This window comes from Canis lupus, chromosome 22 (assembly GCF_048164855.1).
Source record: "Canis lupus baileyi chromosome 22, mCanLup2.hap1, whole genome shotgun sequence".
NCBI classification, from domain to species: domain Eukaryota; kingdom Metazoa; phylum Chordata; class Mammalia; order Carnivora; family Canidae; genus Canis; species Canis lupus.
The window spans coordinates 44,775,238-44,792,865 of record NC_132859.1 but is presented as its reverse complement, the minus strand read 5'-3'; the positions used below and the strand labels follow the sequence as shown (position 1 = coordinate 44,792,865).

Sequence of the window (17,628 nt, the reverse complement as noted above, 5' to 3'; positions counted from 1 at the left end):
GCTGTTTCCAGACTGAGCCCCCAAGGCTCCTCGATGTGTTTTGTGTTTTGCATTTCCAGAATGTCCTTAAAAAATGGAATCATTATGTATATAGCCTTTTGAGAATGGTTTCTTCTACCAGCATAATACATTTGATACTCATCTCTGCTGTTGTATGTACCAATATTCTGTTTCTTCTATATTGCTGAGCATTTGTTGAACAGATGTACTACAATTTATCCTTTAACCAGTGGTTAGGACATGTGGGTTTTTTCTAGGTTTTGGTGATGATGAATAAAGCCGCCATAAACATTTGGGTACAGGGTTTTGTGTGCACCTAAGTTTTCATTTCCCCTGGGAAAATACCTAGGAGCGGGCCTGCTGTGTGTGTCACGTTCTAAGAAACTGCCAGACCACCGCTTTCCAGCCGGGCTGTGCTTGTTGGTATTCCCATGGCAACGTGACAATTGGGGTTTCTCCACATGTCACCAGCACTCATTTGGTACATTTATTTAACTTCATGACATTCTACTAAGTGTGTAGTGGTATCGTGCTTGTGGTTTTAATTTCCACTTCCTTGATGACTAATGATGGTGATTAAAAAACAAAACAGGGATCCCTGGGTGGCGCAGCGGTTTGGCGCCTGCCTTTGGCCCAGGGCGCGATCCTGGAGACCCGGGGTCGAGTCCCACGTGGGGCTCCCGGTGCATGGAGCCTGCTCCTCCCTCTGCCTGTGTCTCTGCCTCTCTCTCTCTCTCTGTGACTATCATTAAAAAAAAAAAAAAAAAAAAAAAAATCTCTGCCTGGTCTTCACTTGGTCCAAAAAGCCACTGTTCACGCTCCCTCTGTGAGATGATTCAGTTCCTGTGCTTTGTGGCTCCGTGACCACCGACATTTACTGCCAGCCTTGGGCTTCACCCTGCTTTCCGATTCCCTCCCTGCTCACCACCCTGGTGTCCCGGTCTAGGTCTGTCGGTCTGTCTGTCTCTCTCACACCCACACACGAACGAGGGCAGAAGCAGCATTTTACTTCCTTTGCTGTCTCCAGCTCCTAGCACAGACCTGAGATAGAATCTACACTAAGTAGTGCCCGAGCGGACGGACGGACCGAGAAGGGAGGAGCCAGGGTTTGCAAGCGGGCGGGCCTGGCTGCGCTATGAGCCACCCTGCACTGGTGCCTCAGCCCAGGCTCGCTTTAACAAGGGCGACGCAAAAGACGCGAGCACAGGCCGCCACCAGGGCACCGAGGACGCCCCCGCAGCGAGAGGCCGAGCGGAAGCGGCCCCGCCGGAAGCGGAAGGGCGGCGAGCAGCTAGCGGCGTCTCGGTTGCCATGGAGACGGGCGGAGCCGAAGCCCCGCAATCTGGCGAGTCCGGGTCCTGCGCTCTCGGGGCAGCGACCTGGACGCCGGCGTCGCGCGTGGCCCGGGGCCGCAGCCCCAGCGAGGCCACCCGGCTGCCCTCCTTAGCCTACTCCGAGGCCTTCCACTACGGCTTCGGGAGCCGGGCCCGCCGCGTGGGGCCCCCGACGCCCCAGCCGCTCCCGGAGCCGCACTTGCTGCGTCTGCGCCCCACCTCGCTGCGCACCCAGGACGTCTCGCACCTGCTCACCGGCGTCTTCCGCAACTTGTACACGGACGAGGTGGTCGGCGCGGACCTGAGCGCGAGCTTGATCAAGGCCCGCGGCGGCGAGGATGCGCGCCACGAGGAATTCGTGGACGAGCTGCGGCGGGTAAGGCGGCCCCGGAGCCCCGCGCGCTCCCCGCAGGTGCTCCCCGGGGTCCGCGGACAGCGTGGTGGAGCCGGAGCGCACCCCCAGAGAGGCCGGCCCCGCGGGACTCAGCCGCTCCACGAGTGCCGGCACCTGCCGGGAGCCAGGCTCTGGGGGCGCAGCTAGGAAAGCGCGAAGTCCGCGTCGCAGTGTGTTCCACAGTCTGGTGGAAGGGCGCTCTGTTCGCTCGTTTATATAAACACACATAGAGGGCACCTTCTAGTCTGTGGCACCCACCCGCCCTCATTTTTCTCCGTGCATGCACACGTATATTGCATATGTAAATAAAAGGACTGGGGCAGATAGCTAAAGTTATTGTTCCCTGGGGACGGATGATAAAGCTAAAAGTCACCCCTTCTGGGGTGCCTGTCTCTGTATCACAAACCACAGTCGTAACCGAGGCATTTATGCCCAGATTTGAGGAAGCATGCCCAGTCTCTGGAAGGCAACTGCTTCCTCATCTGTGCAAGGAGGAAGGCAGCTGACTTGGATCCCCTCTGCTCAGTGCGACTGCTGTCCACACTGCTGAGGAATCCCTTAAAGGGAGTCTCAGGTGAGCACTTTCTAGCAGCTGTGGTAAACTTAAAGGGACTGACAGCTGGAGGCTGTTCATTACACTCCCTGCTGCTAGGTAGGTAGTAAGTCCTTCCTTGGAAGGGCATCTGGGTGGTGCGTCTCCGTCTACCAGGGGTGGTATGCTAACTTGTGTTTGCTGTTTCAGAGTTTGGGTGGCAGCTGTGAAGGCAGGAGGCAGAGTTTCAGGCTTGGCTCTGCTCCTGACTTTACTATGAGACCTTTAAGCCTTTTCCCTCCGTGGGTCTCAGTTTTCACATCTGTTAGGTTGGACCAGATGGTCTCCATAGTTCTGTGACTGTTCTTCTGTGCTTCACAGGAAGCCTGATGCTCGGGGACGGGGGAGGGTTGAGTAAAACTGTGATCTCATCATATTTCTGTGCATTTTATGGTCTACCTGCCAGATTCGGGAGGTCTATAAGCAGCGACTGGATGAAGTTGAAATGTTGGAGAGACATATCATTCAGGCCCGCGCCCGGGCTCTTGCAGAGAAAGAACGGATCATGCAACAGGCCAAAGTGCATGTCCTTGAGAATTTTATCACGGTGCCTCCAGGTATGTATAAAGAACTTCCAACATGCCCTTCACCTGATTCCCCAGCTGTTAATATATTACAATGTTTACTCCATTGTCCACTCTCTAGTCTTTTTCTGAACATTTGGAGATCAAATTGCAGATGTGGTGTGATGTTTCATTACCACAAAACAGTCTAACATGCATGTCTCCAAAACAGGGACTCTCTACTATGTAACCAGCATACAACCCCTCAAGCCTAGAAATCGGCATCTGTGCAACATTAACCTACAATTCACAGGTCCTGTTCAGATTTAAGTAGCTGTCCTATAGTGGCTGTTTCTCTTCTCTGGTCCAGGACTCTGTCTAGGAAGTCATGTTGCATTTGATTGTCAAGACCCATTTTTTGAATCTTTAGTTTGGAAGAATTCCTTTATCTTTTCTTGTCTTTCATGTTCTTTAAAAAAATGTCTTGTCTGGGGCACCAGGGTGGTTCCGCCAGTTAACCATCCGACTCTTTATTTTGGTTCAGGTCATGATCTCAGGGTTGTGGGATAGAGCCCTGTGTCGGGCTCTCTGCTGGGCATGGAGCCTGCTTGAGAGCCCGTCTCTCTCTGCCCCTCCTCTTTCTCTCAACCTCTTTAAAAAAATTCTTTCTTGAGTACAGTTGACACGCATATTACATTAGTTTCATGTGTACAACTTAGTGATTTGATGAGTTTAGACATTATGCTATGCTTACCACAAGTGTAGGTACCATCTGTCCCTATACCTCATTATCACAGTGTCATTGACAGCATTCCTTATGCTGTGCCTTTTATTCCTGTGACTTTACATTCCATAATTGTCTTTCATGTTATTGACAGTTGTGCTTTTCTCCCTCAATTTTTTCTTAAAAGATTTTATTTATTTATTCATGAGAGACACATAGAGGCAGAGACATAGGCAGAGGGAGAAGCAGGCTGCCTGTGGGGAGCCCGATGTGGGACTTGATCCCAGGATCCTGACATCACAACCTGATCCAAAGGCAGATGCTCAGCCACTGAGTCACCCAGGAATCCCTCCTCCAATTTTTTTTGCTGTGTTAAAATACTCAGAAAATTTACCATCCTACCTATACTTAAGTGTACAGATCAGTGGTATTAAGCACATGCATAATATCATATGAACATCATTACCCTCCATCTCTGGGCCTCTTTTCATTTTGCAAAACGAAAACTCTATACCCATGAAACAATAATTTCCCTTTCCCCTTACCCAGCCCCTGGCAATCACCATTCTGCTTTCTCTCTGTCCAATTTAGACTACTCTAAGTACCTCATAGAAGTAGAGTCATATAGTATTTGTCTTTGTGACTGGCTTATTTCTTTTTTTTTTAATTTTGTTTATTTATTCATGAGAGAGAGAGAGAGAGAGAGCGGCAGAGACACAGGCAGAGGGAGAAGCAGGCTCCATGCAGGGAACCCGACGTGGAACTCGATCCCGGGATTCCAGGATCACACCCCGGGCTGGAGGCGGTGCTAAATCGCTGAGCCACCCAGGGCTGCCCGTGGCTTATTTCACTTAACATGATGTCCTCAAGGTTCACCCATGTTGTAGCATGTGTCAGAATTTCCTTCCTTTTTACGACTAAGTAGTATTCTGTTGTATTTACCACATTTTGCTTATCCATTCATCCATTGGTGGCCGCTTGGGTTGCTTTCACAGTTTGGCTATCATGAATAACGCTGCTCTGACCAAGAGTGTACAGTTATCTCTTTGAGACCCTGCTTTCAATTCTTTTGGGTGTATACCCAAAAGGGGAATTGCTGGGTTATATAGTAGTTCTATTTTTAATTTTTTGAGGAACCACTATACTGCTTGCTACAGCGGCTGTAACATTTTCACATGCCCACCAACATTGCACCAGGATTTCCATTTCTCCATATCCTTGCCAACACTTGTTATTTTCTGTTTTTTTGATAGTGGCTATTCTAGTGAGTGTGAGATGGTATTTTACTGTAGTTTTGATTTGCATTTCCCTGCTAATTAGTGATGTTGAGCATCTTTTCACATACTTATGGCCATTTGTATATGTTCTTTGGAGACATGTCCTTTCAAACCCATTTTTAAATCATTTTTGGAATTTTTGCCTGTGCCTTGGTATCATATCCAAGAAATCATTGTCAAACCCAATGCCGTGAAGCTTTGGCCCTATATTTTCTTCTAAGAGTTTTATTGTTTTAGGTCTTTGAATTGAAGTATAATTAACCCTCAGCGTTATATTATCTTCAGGTGTATAATGTAATGATTCAACAATTTTAGTGCTCATCACCATAAGTGTACCCCTCTTTTTTTTTTAAAGAAATTGAGTGTGTTCTGTTTGCAGTAAATATATTTTTGTGCTTAATGGAACTAGCTTCTACAAATTCTTAAAGGATCTTAATGTACAAGATGTTCCAGAACAGCCAAGACCCATATTTTGTGTTGAGTAAAAGCAAATGGTGTTAAGCGCCAGGGTGAAGAACACTCTCAATTACAAAACTGGAAAGCCACCTACATGTCCTGCTGGCAGACTAGCAGCTACCTCTCCATTTGCGTCATCAAAGATAATTATGCTAAAGCTGGACTCAACCTCTCCCTACTGACTTCATTTCTTTACACATCCTGGCTCCTTAACCTTGTGGCAGGTAAATTAGGCAGTGATCTCCCTGTGTTCTCCAAGCCATGAGGAAAGGGAGTAGAGCCAGAGGAAAGTCAGGAGAGAACACTTGCCTCTGCACTAGAGCTTACTGCTCTATTATACAGATGGAACCAAGGCTCCATAAGTTTTGCTGCCTTGTTCAAGGTCACTCAGCTAGTAAGAAGTGGAGGCCTTTTAGTCAAAATGGAATTTATACTCTTGGGGTGGCTGATACATTATCCAAATAAGGAGAGATATAGGTTTGAGTTTTTTGGTAGGGAAGGATATACTTAACCTTAGAGTATCTTCAGTAGTTCTCACCTTGGGGCAGCGCTATCCACCTAGTGGACATGCAGAAATATTTGGAAGCATTTCTGGTGTTCCAGTGAAGGGGGAAGGTTTGCTTCTGGCTTTTCGTACACCACAGGTCAGGGAGGCTAAGACATGCTGCAGCACTTAAGACAATTGCACACAATGAAATACTTATCTCAAGATGCAAATAGTTTCCTATTGAGTAACACTATAGGTGCCTCATTAAGTCCATGAGCTAGAAGTGGTGAAATTACTTTAACTCCCTTTGGCATGAAGTCAGACTAGGTGATGCAGTGACTCACAGTTAAGTGTACTCTTAATCCCCTTCATTTCACTCATCCCCCCCACCCACCTCCCATTTGGCAACCACCAGTTTGTTCTCTGTATTTAAGAGTCTCACTTTTTATTTGTCTTTTTTCTTTGTTCATTTATTTTGTTTCTGAAATTCCACATGAGTGAAATCAAATGCTTATTGTAGCATTATTTACAACAGCCAAGATATGAAAGGGCCCAAATGTCCATCAATAGATGGATGGATAAAGAGGTACCTAAATACAGTGGAATATCACTCAGCCATAAAAAGCATGGATCTTGCCATTTGCAGCAAGCTGGATAGACCTAGAGGGTATAATGCTAAGTGCAGTAAATCAGAGAAAGAGAAAGGCAAAGGTCTTTGACTCGTTTTGATATGACATTTTATATGGTGTTAGATAAAGGTCCAACTTCTTTCTTTTGCTTGAGGATATCCATTTCCTCTAGCATCATTTGATGAAAAGACTGTTCTTTCCTCATTGAATGCTCTTGGCATCCTTGTCAAAAATCATCTGACTAGTGGTGTCTGGGTGGCTCAGTCGGCTAAGCATCTGCCTTCAGCTCAGGTCATGATCTCAGGGTCCTGGAATCCAGCCTCACCTCAGGCTTCCTGCTCAGTGGGGAGTCTGGTTCTCCTCTGCTCCTCCCCCTGCCTGCCCCCTAGATTTTAAAGATCTTAAAATCTCTTAAAGATTTATTTATTTGATAGAGAGAGTGTGTGTACAAGCAGGGGGAATGGGAGAGAGAGAGAGAAGCAGGCACCCCACTAAGCAGGGAGCCTGACTCCCGGGCTGGATCCCAGGACCCTGGGATCAAAGGCAGATGCTTAACCACTGAGCCACCCAGGTGCCCCTAAATAAAATCTTAAAAAAAAAAAAAGCCTTCTAATCCATGAGCATAGAATGTGTTTCCATTTATTTTTATCATCTTTAATTTCTTTCAGCAGTGTTTTGTACTTTTCATTATAAAAGTCTTTCACCTTTTTAGTTAACTTTTAAGTATTTTATTCTTTTTGATGCTATTTTAAATGGAATTGTTTCCATAATTTCCTTTCCAGATTGTTTATTGTTAATGAATAGAAATGCAACTGAGTTTTGCATGTTGACTTAGTGTCCTGCTATTTTGTGGATTCATTTATTCTAATAGGGTTTTTTTTGTGGGACCTTTAGAGTTTTCTGCATATAAGATCATATCATCTGCAAACACATAATTTTACTTCTTCCTTTCCAATTTGGATTCCTTTTTCTTTCTTGACTAATTGCATTAGTTCAAACCTCCAACATTGTGCTGACTAGAAATGGTGGAAGCAGACATCTTGCCTCATTCCTGGATCTTAGGGGAAAAGCTTTTAGTCTTTTACCATTGAGAATGATGTTTGCTATTGGTTCTCTCTTTTTTTTTTTTTAATTTTTATTTATGATAGTCACACAGAGAGAGAGAGAGAGAGGCAGAGACATAGGCAGAGGGAGAAGCAGGCTCCATGCACTGGGAGCCCAACGTGGAATTCGATCCCGGGTCTCCAGGATCACGCCCTGGGCCAAAGGCAGGCGCTAAACCTCTGCGCCACCCAGGGATCCCTGCTATTGGTTCTCCATCTGTGGCTTTTATTATGTTGAAGTAGTTTCCTCTGAGTCCTAGCTTTTTTAGTGTTTTTTATCATGAAAGGGTGTTGAATTTTGTTTAATGTTATTTCTGCATCAGTTCAGATGATCATATGATTTTCTCCTTTATTCCATTAATGTGATGTATCACACTGATCAGTTTTCTTTCTTTTTTTTTTTTTTTTTTTTGATCAGTTTTCATATGTTGAACTACCCTTGTATTCCAAGAGTAGCTCTCACTTGGTCATGGTGTCTAATCCATTCAATAAGCTGCTACTAGATTAAATTTGGTAGTATTTTGCTGAGAATTTTTGCACTGAGGTTCATAAGAGATATTGGTCTGTAGTTTTTTGGTAGTGTCTTTGTCTGGCTTTGGTAGCAGGGTAATGCTGGCCTTATAGAATGAGGTAGTAAGTGTTCCCTCCTACTCCATTTTTTTAAACTTAAGAAGAATTGGTATTAATTCTTTAAGTGTTTGGTAGAATTCACCAGTAAAACCATCAGGTCCAGGACATTGTTTTGGGGGGTGGGGGAGACTTGATTACTGATTCAATCTCCTTACTAGTTATAGGTCAATTCAGATATTCTATTTCTCTGGGATTTTTGTCTTTGTAGGTTTCATATTTCTAGCATTTCTCCATTTTATCTGTTTTCCAATTTGTTGATGTAGAATTGTTCCTAATACTCTCTTAGAATCCTTTTTATTTCTGTGAAATTGGTAGTAACATCACCACTTTCATCTTTGATTTTAATTTATCTGGGTCTTCTCTTTCTCTTAGTTGATCAATTTTGTTGATTTTTCTGAACTAACATTTAGGTTCATTGATTTTTTTCTCTGTTTTTTTTTTTTCTGTTCTCTATTTTCTAATCTTTGTTGTTTCTTTCATAGCTTTGGGTTGAGTTCTTCTAGTTCCTTAAGTTCTAAAGTTAGATTATTGATTTGAGATCTTTCTTGTTTTCAAATGTATTCATAGCTATAAGTTTTCTCATTTCTCAAAGAAATACTTACTTTCTCTAAGTATTTGTTAATTCCATAGTGATTTCTTCTTTGATCCATTGGTTGTTTAAAAGTGTATTGTTTAATTTCCACTATTTAGTGAATTTTCCAGTTTCCTCTTGTTACTGAATTCTGACATTGTTGTCAGAGAAGATACTTTGTATGATATCTGTCCTTTAAAATCTACTGAGACTCAATTTGTGGCCTTACATATGATCTGGGAAATGTCCCATGTGCACTGGAGAAGAAAGTTAAGCTGCTTTTGTTTAGGATGTTATGTCTGTGTCTGTTAGATGCATTTGGTCTATTGTGTTTTTCAAGTCCTCTGTTTCCTTATTATCTTCTGTCTGGTTTTTCTATTCATTATTGTAAAAGGGATACTGAAGTCTCCAACTGGTATTGTAGAACTGTCTATTTCTCCCCTCAGTTCTGTCTATTTTTGCTTCATTATTTTGATGACCTGTCACTAAGTGTCTAAATGTTTATAATGATTACATCTCCTTGTATTGAACCTCTTATTAATATATAATATCCTTCTTTGTATCTTGGAACCTTTTGATTTTAAAGCCTCTTTTGTTTGATATTAGAATAGCTACTCCTGAAGTAAGTCAGTCAGAGAAGGACAAACATTATATGTTCTCATTCATTTGGGGATTATAAATAATAGTGAAAGGGAATATAAGGGAAGGGAGAAGAAATGTGTGGGAAGTATCAGAAAGGGAGACAGAACGTAAAGACTGCTAACTCTGGGAAACGAACTAGGGGTGGTAGAAGGGGAAGAGGGCGGGGGGTGGGAGTGAATGGGTGACAGGCACTGGGGGTTATTCTGTATGTTAGTAAATTGAACACCAATAAAAAATAAATTAAAAAAAAAAAAGAATAGCTACTCCTTTTGGTGTTTTTGCATGGAATACTATCAGTTACTTTTTGGTTACTATTTGCATGGAATATCTTTTTTTATCATTTCACTTACACTCTATTTGTGTCTTGGATCTAAAGTGAGTCAATTATAGACAGCATATAGTTGGATTGTATCTTTTTAGCCATTCTTCCAATCTGTCATTTGATTGAGAAGTTTAATCTATTTACACTTTAAAGTAATTACTTTGATAAGGAGGGACTTCTGTCAGTTTTTTCTATATGCCTTATAGATCTTTTATCTCTTATTTCCTGCATTGCTGTCTTCTTTTGTATTGAGTGAGTTTGTGTGTGTGTGTGTGTGTGTGTGTGTGTGAAATGTTTAAGTTCCTTTTTAATTTCTTTGTGTATATTCTATGTGGTTACAAAGAAACCAGCCATAGTTTGTGATAGGGATTACATTTAGCAACCTAAAGTTATAACACTCTAATTTGAATTTATACCAGCTTAACATACAAAAACTCTGCTTCTTTACATCTCCATCCCCACCCTGTTATGTTAGGTTGTCGATGTCACAGAATTAGCTGTGACAGAATTACATCTTTATATGTTGTGTTCCTATATAAACTAACAATTCTTTTAAATGCCTTTGTTTCTTTAAATTATGTAGAAAACAAGACTTGGAGTTATAAAATGAAGTTACTATAATACTAGCATTTAGGCTAGTACTGTTTTTTTTTTTTTTCTTTAAGTGATGGTCTCTTAAATCATGTAGAAAACTTTCATGATATCCCATGGATTTACCTTTTTTGAGATCTTCATTTCTCCATACAGCTTCAGGTTATTGTCTAGCTTCCTTTCATTTCACTTTGCAGTATTCCCTTCAGCATTTCTTGCAGGCAGGTCTAGTGGTAACAGACACCCTCAGCTTTGCTTAACTGGGAGTGTCTTAATTTCCTCCTTACTTTTAAAGGACAGTTTTACTGGATATAGGATTCTTGATTGACAGTTTTCTTCTTCTAGCATTTTGAATACATTGGCCCACTGCTTTCTGACCTCCAAAGTTCTTAGAAATCTGTTGGCATCCTTGTTGAGGGTCCCTTGTACTGATAAGTGACTTATTTCTTGCTGTGGTCAAGATTCCCTCATTGTGTCTGTTAGAAGTTTGATCATAATGTGTTTCTGCGTGAGTCTCTGAGTTCCTCTTACAGTTCATTGAGCTGCTTGGATAGTCATACTCATGTATTTTATCCAGCTTGGAAAGTCTTTAGCCATTATTTCACAGTGTTCTCTGTGTCCCTTTCTGTGTCCTCCTCTGGGACTCCCACGTGTGTGTGTTGGTCTGTTTAATGGGATCCCATGGATCATCTAGCTCTGTTCACTTTTCTCCCATCTTTCTCGTTGCTGTTTCTCAGACTCGATCACTTCCATTGTCCTATTTTGATTTTTCTACCTGCTCACATCTGACCTTGAACCCTCTCTGATAGTGAATATTTTGTTTACATTTTGTTCATCTATGGTTTCTTGACTTTGGCCACATCTTCCTTTGGTTCTGTGAGCATTTTTAAGACTGCTGTTTCATGGTCTTCAACGAGTGTATCTGTAATGAGGTCTTTCTCAGGGACAGTTTTGGTTGGTTGATTTCATTTGAGAGGACTGCACTTTCTTTTTTCTTTGCATGTCTTGTGATTTTTTTAAAGTAGACTCTATACCCAATTGCACCCTGAGATCAAGAGTCACATGCTATCGACTGAGTCACCCAGGCACCCCTCTTGTGATTTTTTTTAATTGAAAACCGGGTATTTGAATCTAATAATGTGTGAACTCAAGAAATCAGATTCTCCCCTTCTTGCCATTTTTTGTTTATTTTTTTTGTTTTATTTTATTTTTATTTTTTATTTTTTTTTTGTATTTTTTTATTGGAGTTCGATTTGCCAACATATAGTATAACACCCAGTGCTCATCCTGTCAAGTGCCCCCCGCCTCAGTGCTCGTTATTGTTTTTGTTTTAATTGTAGGCTGTCTGTGCTGAGAGTCAGCATGAGCTGTAAACTTAAGGTCTTCTCAGGTCATTTCTGAGCCTTTCCCTGGGCACGTGCAGTCATGTTCTGACTTTCCCCACAGCTGCAGTTGCTTTTGAATGTCCTGACCTTTAATATTTGGCTTCTGAAAGGGAGAAAAGGGAGGTGAATGACAGGAAAAAGGCATCAGCCCTTTAAATTGCCTAGAAGTCACTTCTGCTGCAGGGAGAGGGGCTTGCAGCAGTAGAGGCGGGACCACAGCAATGGCTCCTGGCTTCTTTGTCTACACCTCTGTGATCAGAAGAAGTAATATGTAATCAGAGTGTGGATCCCTGGCATTTGGACAATGGAGTCCTTTTTGCTCACCCAGGCTTCCACAAACTGGGTGCAGGTTGCACTAGGAACGTATACACAGATGCTTGCCATAGGAGTGGCATGGTGGCCGGGTAGCTGCTACTCTGCTAAGAGTTGCAGTTAATTGCAGTTTACCTCTAAGTCTTCCCCAGAAGTTACCAGCCTTCCCTAGGCTCTAGGGTTCCAAAATAGTTACTTAGAGTACTTCTGCCAGTGCAGTTGTGGGGAGAGGATTTCTGGTGCTTCTTACTCCATGTCATCACAGAATCCTCCCTTGATGGTTTCTGGATGGCCTTTCATTCCATAGGATGGCTCTTGTGTTTCCTTGTGACAGGACTCAGACTCATTCTGGGCAGCAATACCACAGAAGTTGAGGGGCCCTCTTCTCACTGCCGCAGTCACAGCTGATATTAACCTGGATCACCTGGTCAAATTGGCATCTGCTGGGGGTTTTCTACATTAAATTCTCCAAATTAAATTACAACTGATTAGTATTCATGGAGAAATATCCTCAGATTTCACCGATTCTCCTTCCTCCTCAAGTTCCATCACCACCAGCATTCACAGCCTTTTCTCAGTCAGCCACCTCCATGACAACACTTTCTTTGATCAATTTATTTGTTAAAGAAATTGGGTTGTTTTTCCAGTAGAGTTATCTGTAGTCTGGATTTTGCTGATTTCAGCATTGTCATGTCATTTAACCTGTTCTCCTGGTTCCTGCATTTCCTGCAATTCAGTAATTAGTTCTAGAGACTTCATGAGGTTCAGGTTGTTCTTTGGTGGGGAAAGGGGTAAGACTATTTCATAGGTTGTGCTGAGTGCTGTCTTCAGGAGGTACATGATGTCTGATGTCTCTCCCTCTGTGATGCTGGCAACCTTTGCCCAGATCTATTATTTCATTAGGGGTTGTAAATTACAACAAAATGTTAATGGTACTGGGATACTTCCATAAAGAGAAACTTTTCAGCTACTACTATGATTATTCCAAGGTATGAATGGGCTAGATGAATTCTTTCCCCTTATTTGCCAGTTTTTAAAATAACAAGTTGGTTCCCCTAGGATCTTCCAGTTGTGACTAAAGAGATTTGTTGGTTGATTTTTTTATTTTTATTTTTAGATTTTATTTATTTATTGTGTCAGAGAGAGAGAGAGCACAGGCAGGAGGAGCAGCAGAGGGAGAGGGAGAAGCAGGTTCCCTGCTGAGCATGGAGCCCTATATGGGGCTCGATCCCAGGACCCTGGGATCATGACCTGAGCTGAAGGCAGATGCTTAACCGACGGAGCCACTCAGGTACCCTGTTGGTTGATTTTTAGTATCATTATGAACTCATGGATTTCATAACTACAGTTATATTTATTATCTTTTTAATGCTCAAATTTTCCCATCTTTGGCCAGTTGGAGCCTTTTCAAGTTCCCTCCTAACTCTTTTGAAACAATAGCAATTGTCTTTGATAACTTCCTTATTTTCTGGAATGGTCCAATATTCCGTGTTTTTCTTATTGTACCAGACCTGGAATCAGCCATTTCTCCAAGAAGGCTGGTTCCTTTTATTTGTCCCCAGAGACTTTGGTCTAACCTCTTGCATCCCTGAAAGTCATCATTTTCCAGTACAAAAGGCAGAAGGGACTGTGCTTTTAGGGTTGAGAGACCCAGCATATCTATGGCCCTGAGGAAGGGAGAAGTGGAAGTGTTAGTGGCTTAGGAAGGCGTTATACTAATGAGGTCCTACTAGGGACCAGGTGTTGTATAAGATGATTTGCATAGGCTATCCCATTGAGCCCTTCCAATGACCCTGGGAGGTAGTTTTTCTCTCCATTTTATACCTGTGGGGACTAAACTGAGAGAAAGGATCAAATAACTTCCCTAAATTCACACAACTCAGAAGGACTCCAGATTTGAACTTGAGTGAGTTTGCTGTCAGAGCCTGTCTTTCCTCTATCAGGAGCAGGAAGAAGGATTGTTGACCAGAATAGGCACAGTGTCATGCAGGTGTCAACGATGTGGCTCTGGGTGTGGCCCTGGGTGTGAGGACCAAAACTTGGTCAGGCTTGCCACCTCTGAGGCTCAGCCCGACAGATAGTGAACATTCCGTGTGTATTCCATATCTTCTCTTCCCCAGCCTCCACAGCAGAGTCCTGTAACTGCCAGGACTCCTCCCTCCATTGTGGATTTGGCAGAGATTGTTGAAACAGATTCCCAGGAGGTTACCTGCTATCCCCTCAGTCCCGGGAGTCCAATACTGTTCTTGTTGTGGGTAGGATTCTTTCGGCCAGAGATCAAGGGGGATGAAATCATTGTTTGGTTGTTTTTAAATGAAAGTAAAGTAAAAGACTGAGAACTGAGAATCAAACCTCAGTCAGGAGAGTTTTTTCAATGACCTTCATTATATTTTTTTACCCAAGATAATATTGTTACAACCAGACATTATCTGTCCTGGTTTATCAGTCTTCTGCTGGTGATGTTTTTCTCTTTTATTTCAAAAGTAGCAGAAGTAGAGATCTTGATCCAGTTCCACGGATATCCCTCTGGTTCCTGCTTCTGGTTGGGGTGGAGGGGAGGGGGCAAAATGACCCAAGAAAGTTTTTTTTACCTTAGATGATTGATAGTGATTATATTTCTCTGAAACTTTTCTTATTTGTGACACATGTCACAAGGTGGAAAACATGTAAATTCTCCAGACAGAGGGGGAAAGATGAGAACATCTTGTGCTTTAATTCCCTTCTGTTGCTGATAAATTGTCCACATTATCTCTTGGGGAATGGAACAAAGCCACGCACAGGAACATAGGGTCAGTGCAGGAAGCCTACTCTTCCTGGGTGGAGAAGGATGGTCACAGGCCCATGCAAGGTGTTCCAAGGCTCACCTGGTACATAGCACAGACCAGACATGGAGAGAGACTTTCCAAAGAGCTGATACACAAACTTCCCCTGCTTCTGCAGCCATGACACCTAACTCCCCAGAGCCTGGGGGAGGATAGTGGAGAAAATGGTATCAGAAGAGAGTGGATACATCTTCCTACATGGCCCCTGCCCTTTGTGTGGAAGTTTTATCTTTTAATATTTCAAATAGGACATCACCAAAGTCCTTGGCAACTGGGCTGGAACAGAACTTGGTATTCTTGCCACCCTCTGTTAAGGTCTCTGTATTGCAAAGGAGAAGCCAGGCATTTCCCAGAATGCAACTTTTCCCAATAGGTCCATGTTAGGTCACTCATGAAAAGCTCTTGGTGAGCTTTGGAAGGGGAAGTCACTATTCAGAAGCATTAGTGGGCAGATGACTAAGCAGCTTTGAGTTTCACAGCAGCTTCCAGATAACTTTTTCTTTTTTTTAACACTTTGTGTGTGTGTGTGTGTGTGTTTAAGATTTTATTTATTTATTTGAGAGACAGAGAGCATGAGTGGGGTGAGGGGCAGAGGGAGAAGACTCCTTGCTGAGCAGGGAGCTCAGTGTGGGACTCAATCTCGAGACTCTGGGATCATGACCTGAGCCGAAGGCAGACACTTAGCCAACCGAGCCACCCAGGCTCCCCTCCAGATAACTTCTTGAAAAGCCCCCGCCTCAGTGCTGCTGGCTGAAGTTGGTACCGATAGTTTCCCTGACCTTCAGTCTCTGATTCCATAATCCTCTGCATTCAACCCCTTTATATATGATACAGAGAGAGTGATTTGTTTTCATCACTGAACCCTGACTATAACAGTAACTAAGCCAAACCCTGAAATTCCTAAATTAATATATATTATGGGAGAAACATATATTCTTCACCTTCCTCATCTACACTCTTGGTTATAGGGAACCTCCAAAGGGCAAGGCCACTTACCGGCACCATTTTGGTTAAGAGGGCAAACCAGCAAAGTTCGAAAACTTCTGCGCTTTCCATTCATCTTATTTATTCCTTAATGTTTATCAATGTATTAATATATATGTTTTTTAGAAAATCAAATAGTTTGAAAAGCTTCTAATGAAATATAAAAAGCCTCCACCCATGCATATCACTATGAATTTGTCCAAACTCATAGATCTACAACACCAAGAGTGAACTGTAATGTAAATTACAGACTTTGTATGATAATGATGTGTCAGTGTGGGCTCCATCTGTTCCACTCTGGTTGGGCATGTGGATGGTGGGAGAGGCCATACATGTGTGAGGGCAGGAGGTATGTGGGACGTCTCTGTTCCACTCAATTTTGCTATGAACCTGAAACTACTCTAAAAAAATGAAGTCTATTGGGGAAAAAAATGTTCCATGTCACCTCTTCCAAGCTTAGTCCACCTGCCAAAGGTGGCCATTTTTAGCTCTTTGATTCTTCTGGATACCCTGAATAATATGTCTCTGCTACTTTTTATTAACTCATCAGCTGTGGATATTAATGACTGACTTCTTACTCTATTCAGTGAGATTTTCACTTTCATGCATCAGTGGGTCTGCTGCGGGTTGGCTGATCTAGCCGGGCTTGGCTTGCTAAGCCAGCTTTAAGCTGAACTTGGCTCCTTGGTACAAATTGGGCTCAAGTCTGCTTCACATGGATTCTTACTGGAGTCCAGGCTGAAGAGGCAGGAGCTCTTCTCAGGGACAAGGGAGCTCTTCTTGTGATGATGGCAAAGGCACAAGAGACAGGCTCAGCTGTGCAAATCCCTGCCAACATCTCATTGGTCAAAGCACATCACATGGCCAAAGTCAAAGGTGAAGAAGTGCACTCTGTCTCTAATAGTAGGAACTGCAAAGTCATATGGCAAAGGGTATGGATACGGAGAAGGGTGAAGGATTTATTTAATCTACCATACTTTCCTTAATTATATTTTATCAATAGACCTCTCCTTGAATCACACAATATTTTAGCTCAAACAATACCACAGCACAGCCTCGCGTAATGGTTGGCCTCTCTTAAGTGCCTGGTAAACATTTGCTGATTAATTTCTGAAATCTCAAAATTACCACACGGTTCTCAGAAAGAATTCTGTGAGATGATTTAGATTTGGAGAATGAAAAAGTTTGGGGTGCAGGTCCTGTAACATTAATCTGGCTTAAAACACCTTTGCTTTTGTTTTTGTGGGGTTTTTTTTAAGATTTTATGTATTTATTAATGAGAGACACAGAGAAAGAGGCAGAGACATAGGCAGAGGGAGAAGCTGGCTCCCCACAGGGAGCCCAATGTGGGACTTGATCCCAGGACCCTGGGATCATGACCTGAGCCAAAGGCAGATGCTCAACCACTGAGCCAGCCAGGTATTCCAAAACACCTTTGTCCTTTTTCCCTTCTATGTAGTGAAGTCTATCTTCAGATGGTGTGTGGACAGTGAGTTGCTACAGAAACATCATTTGATCTCTCCAGACGATTACTACAGTGACACGGTGCCATTTTGCTCTGCACCTAAAGGTAAGGCTTCTTTGCTCTGCTAGGGGCTCTGCTCTCATTCGAGGGAAGTTCTTTAGTAGCACAACCGCACTGGCCATCTTTCCTGCCATTTCTTCATTGATTCTTTTCCTGCCTTTTGTTTAATTTCGATAGTGACTATTGGGAGGGTCAGCTCTAAGCATGCCACTTCCTCTCTGGCTCCCTAACACCTGCAAGACAAAATTCTCAACTCCTCAATATGGAATTTGCACCCTTGTCAGCTGCTCAACAGCAAAAGATACGAAAATGTTTTAAAAAGTAGTTGAATGAACCAAGAGAGGG

General features: G+C 42.9%; 1 protein-coding gene across 14 annotated transcripts in view; it reads left to right on the top strand.

The window, feature by feature from the left end:
• The first annotated feature begins 1,296 nt into the window (after nt 1–1,296).
• Nucleotides 1,297–17,628, top strand: part of DLEC1 (DLEC1 cilia and flagella associated protein) — a 75,524-nt gene continuing 59,192 nt past the window's right edge. For 10 of the 14 annotated variants that reach the window (XM_072793338.1, XM_072793341.1, XM_072793342.1 and 7 more), the window contains exons 1-3: nt 1,297–1,710; nt 2,727–2,877; nt 17,218–17,328. In XM_072793338.1, coding sequence (XP_072649439.1) covers nt 1,312–1,710; nt 2,727–2,877; nt 17,218–17,328 — 661 coding nt within the window. In that variant the 5' untranslated portion in view covers nt 1,297–1,311. Of the gene's footprint in view, nt 1,711–2,161; nt 2,303–2,726; nt 2,878–17,217; nt 17,329–17,628 lie in introns of those variants that run through there. The other 4 variants (XM_072793340.1, XM_072793345.1, XM_072793343.1 and 1 more) reach the window with 4 other exon arrangements.